This window comes from Crocuta crocuta, unplaced genomic scaffold (assembly GCF_008692635.1).
Source record: "Crocuta crocuta isolate KB4526 unplaced genomic scaffold, BGI_CrCroc_1.0 scaffold506, whole genome shotgun sequence".
NCBI lineage: Eukaryota > Metazoa > Chordata > Mammalia > Carnivora > Hyaenidae > Crocuta > Crocuta crocuta.
The window spans coordinates 5,609-10,153 of NW_027528991.1; the positions used below are offsets into that span (position 1 = coordinate 5,609).

The window sequence follows — 4,545 nt, forward strand, 5'->3', positions numbered from 1 at the left end:
CCAGGCTGGGAAAGTGGCAAATTCCACGTCACTGATGGCCGACTGCACAGCATCAGAATCTGTTGTGCCCAAGAAAGGAAGGGGTTCACTTAGGGCCAGGGACTACAGTGGTCCATCCAGTGCTCATGCTGTCTTCCCATGATGGCAAGACACTCTTCCAACTGCTGAAAAACCAACTTTTCCGTTGGTGGTAAACTCAAGGCTCCTGCTTTGGACATTGGGTCCTCAAGTCTCATTGACTGGAAGACACACAGACCTCACTTGTGGCCCTGGAAGGAGAGAGCCCAGGAGTAACGCTTGCCCACTGACCGCATTAGTCACCCATCCTCAAAGAACAAGCTGGCCCGTATTCCAGTCTCTTCTCTCTCCTTTACAAAAAGCAGAGACCAAATGTATGGTAAGGAAATTATTGCTCAGTGAAGCAATAGGAGACTCAAGGTTTACTCTACAGCATGAAATCCCCATATGGCAGGCTTTCTGGAGGCCACGGTCTCTGGGTCATGCAGGTGGCTCTCTGAGACCTCACAGCCTTAGTGAGAAATTATCCACTGGGAGACACAGCTGCTCCTATTTCCCCAATTCTTTTTTTTTTTAACGTTTATTTACTTTTGAGATACAGAGAGACAGAGCATGAGCAGGGGAGGGGCAGAGAGAGAGGGAGACACAGAAATGGAAGCAGGCTCCAGGTTCTGAGCTGTCAGCACAGAGCCTGATGTGGGGCTCGAACTCATGAACCATGAGATCATGACCTGAGCTGAAGTTGGCCGCTTAACCAACTGAGCCACTCAGGCACCCCCATTTCCTTGATTCTTAACAACTATGCATGTCAGAGGTTAATATTACAATCAGGAGTCCAAAGGACTGCAGGGCCAGTCTGCTGTATGGCTGTAGTATCCAGGACAACATTCAACATTTGGAGGTTCATTACCTCTCTTGGCAGCCTAAGAGTGAGGGAGGAGGCGCTTGACTCAACCACACAGACATTGGGAATGGAAATATCCCTTGGGAAATGTCTACACCGCCCATGGACCTGTTAAGTTGACCAGCAGCACAGTCAGCTCAGTAATTGGCCATGAGGATTTGTCAGGAGGCAGGCTGGCCTGAGCTGAAGGACCACAGATGCCTGCCTGGATGGTGGGAGGTCAAGGGCTGTCCTGTCTGAGACCTGATTGTCTACTGGTGATCACTCAGATGGGTTGAAGGATCTGGCCAGTGCCAAGAGGGCCCCACGAGCCCACAAGAAGGCTGCACATGGAGGCTGGTAAGTCACCACAACTCATCCTATATAAATCCATATATGTCTACTGAGTGCCATCATGGGTCAGAGATGTGCTGGAACCTAAGAACTCCCAGGAAGAACGGAGCCAGCAGCACCCTTCCCAGGAGGGAGGGTGGAAGGATCCTGCATGATCTCTGAGGATATCCACAACCCATGACTGGAGGTGACTTGGATTTGAAACAGTCAGTGACCAGGTGGCTATTTCACTCTTCTTTCAGAGCCCAGCATTGTGGGGCAAGAAAACAATGCTCACCAGATCAACTCCTGATGTATGAGACAGTCGTGTCCATCCTAGAGGCTCAGAAAGAGGAGAAACAGAGAAGAGACAGAAGATAGGTAAGGGGGCCACTTATGATAAAGGCAAACCATGACCCTGACCCTGACCCAGAACAAGGCCTTGTCCCAAACATTAACCTTGACCCTGACCCAGAATGTGCAGCTGAACCTGAACCCAGACCAAGACCCTGACCTTGACTCTGACCCTGACCCTGTCCAACAAATAAGGAGTCAACAAATCAAGTGAGAATAATGAGGAACTAGACCCCAAAAGACAGGTCCAATCTGGATTGTGGAAATTCAAATGTCTGGCTGAGCATTTGGGGCTGTGATGGCTGTGCAAAACCACTAAAGGTCCTAAACGAAGGTGAGATTGTTAAATATACCATTTTTTCATCCAGAGTTGGGTACAGACTTGGTCTAAAGAGTCCTTGTTCTGGGTGGCTTCAAAAAAACAATCTAGCTATTCCCACCAATAACACACACTGAAAGACTGTCCCATAGTTGTGACCCGGGGAAGTTCTGCTCAGCCTCATTTTCTCCTCAGTGTTTTAGGAGAACACTTTTTGCTCTTTATAGACCTAAAATTATTAAGTGGTCCTTGTAAATTCCCTTCTCTAGGTGGAAGAGTCTAGTGTCTAGGTGATCTGAGGCCAATGGAAGGCAGTGTGGGAGCATGCGTGTTCAGCAGCAAAATGACTTGCTGCAATATTCTGCAATATTGGCAACATGTAGGTTTCGACCTGCTGGCTTGCTCCTTTTACTTGGGGGTAATGAAGTGAGTCACAGGGGGCGTCAGCTGAACCTCAGCAAAATAAAGACTCATAAAAAATCCATTACCTTGAGACAGTTTGGAAGGTGCTAGATCATGTCCAGGGAGAGGTGGGGGCCTCAACAGAGGGATAGGAAGGGGGCACAAGGGCCAAAAAGGTCATATTGGAGAACATCCACTCAGAGACTTAGGAAGGCAGAGGCGTGGAGTTGGTATCAATCCTTGAAACGAAAACGAATGTTTTCAGATCCATTGTAATAAAGACAGAAACTAAAGCTGAACCATAGACTACAAGAATTCTGACAGTAAGTCAGGGTAAAGAGAGGCATGGACAGATTTGAACATTTGCCCACTAAAAATATGCTAGAATTCATAATAAATTGATTCCAAGTTAAATATGTTCAGTAATTAATAATAAAAACAGAGGTGTCTACAGTAGGAACTGAAACAGATCTCACAAACGGGTTTCAAGTTTGAAGGAGTGTCTCTGGCATTACCCCATCTTCATATGCTTGAATTATATGTATTACAAACTTGAGGTGTGAAAAGTCACTGGATTCTCTAAACAGCCTGAGACTCCACTGCTGGAAAGAAAAGTTTGTTAAGAAAAACTGAGTTGGAGCAGGCTGTCATTGGCATGAAACAAAATGTTACTCAACAGTTTGCTTTTACATATCCTGCGCTATGGACCTAACCAGAAGCCAAAGCTACCTTACCCATGAGCGGGGCTCTCACTGTTCCCTAACTTCAATGGACAGAGAAGACACTAGTTTTTTTCCTCCAGGGCTCAATTCATATTTACAAATACTCAATCTTAGAAGGGTTGTTGCTTACTCAATTTCAAGAACAAAGTTCTTAAAAACAAACATTCTCATATTGTTTTTCCTTTCAGTAAAACGTAACTTAATTTAGTTGCTTAAGAAGCTAAGAATGATTAAGATGTGCTTTTGGAAACAAAAAACACTAAAGAGGTAACACTAAGATGAAAAAATGTTATGTTTTATGGCTGTCTAGTGGTTTTATTGGTTTTTGGTTTTTGGTTTTGAGAGAGGGGGAGGGAGGGAGAGAGGGAGAGAGAGAGGAGAGAGAGAGGAGAGAGAGAGAGAGAGAGAGAGCACGTGCACCAAGGTGCGCAGGAGAGAAGCATAAGGAGAGGGAGAGAGAATCTTAAGAAAGCTCCATGCTCAGCTCAAAGCTGGATGAAGGCCCCCATTCCATGACCCTGGGATCATGACCTGAGCTCTAATCAAGAGTTGGAGGCTTAACCAACTGAGCCACCCAGGAACCCTATGTTGCTTTAACTCTAAAGTTAAATAAAATTAAAGAAACTTGTTTCCAAAAGAAATGTTAGATGTAATTTTGCTATAAAATAGGTACTAGAAATAGAAGCATCTGGGCCTCCGCTGAAACCCAGCTACATTTGCTCATGCCTTGTTGGGATTTAAACAAGCAACGGCCAATAAAATCCTCACCGCGCAGGAGAAGAGGCGCAAGAGGAAGGGATGGCCAGGCATTGACCCCGCACAGGCGGGTTTTGGGGCAGGCCCACCTGCAGGGTCCAGGGCAGTGTCGGCTGCCACGTGCACGGTGGAAGCTGCTCCAGAAAAAGTTGTGGGGACAGTAGCTCCTTGGTCCCTTTCACTTTTGTAGACTGCAGTTTCAGACTTGCAGCATTTATAACTGAAATTTTATTGTAAACTTTTACTTAAATAAAACTCTCAGTGTTTAAAGTGACAGTGGCTGCCAACTCCAAAAACAGGGAAAAGGAAAAAAAAAAAAACCAAAGACACAGTTGAAATATTTGAAATAGCTGGTGAACTTGCAACATCTCTTCTTGACTCTACTATAAATTCCTAACCCTAACCCTAACCCCTAAAGGCTAACCCCGCCCTCATGTCACGGGACAGGAAGTCAGGGTCGCACGGAGCGTGCTCACTTCGGGCCATTTCCTTAGTCCCGCCTCTCCTTCCCTGTTACCCAATCGCTCCCGAGTCGCCGTTGTGCGCGCCTTCCGGGGGCTAACGTCTGCCTTCCGGCCAGGCAGTCCCGGCGTGCGAGCGATCGGTCTCTCCGGCTACATGGCGGTGGCCCGCGCGGCGCCGGCCGAGCTGGGCTTCGTGGAAGCCGCGCCGGCGTGGCGGCTGCGCAGCGAGCAGTTCCCGAGCAAGGTGGGCGGGAGGCCGGCGTGGCTGGGCCCTGCCGGGCTGCGGGGGCCCGA

At 47.5% G+C, this 4,545-nt stretch overlaps 1 protein-coding gene across 1 annotated transcript in view; it reads left to right on the top strand.

The window, feature by feature from the left end:
- Positions 1-4,351: 4,351 nt before the first annotated feature.
- PDCD2 (programmed cell death 2) overlaps positions 4,352-4,545 on the top strand; it is a 6,470-nt gene continuing 6,276 nt past the window's right edge. Inside the window, exon 1 of the mRNA XM_077757391.1 lies at positions 4,352-4,542. Coding sequence (XP_077613517.1) covers positions 4,406-4,542 — 137 coding nt within the window. The 5' untranslated portion in view covers positions 4,352-4,405. The remainder of the gene's footprint in view (positions 4,543-4,545) is intronic.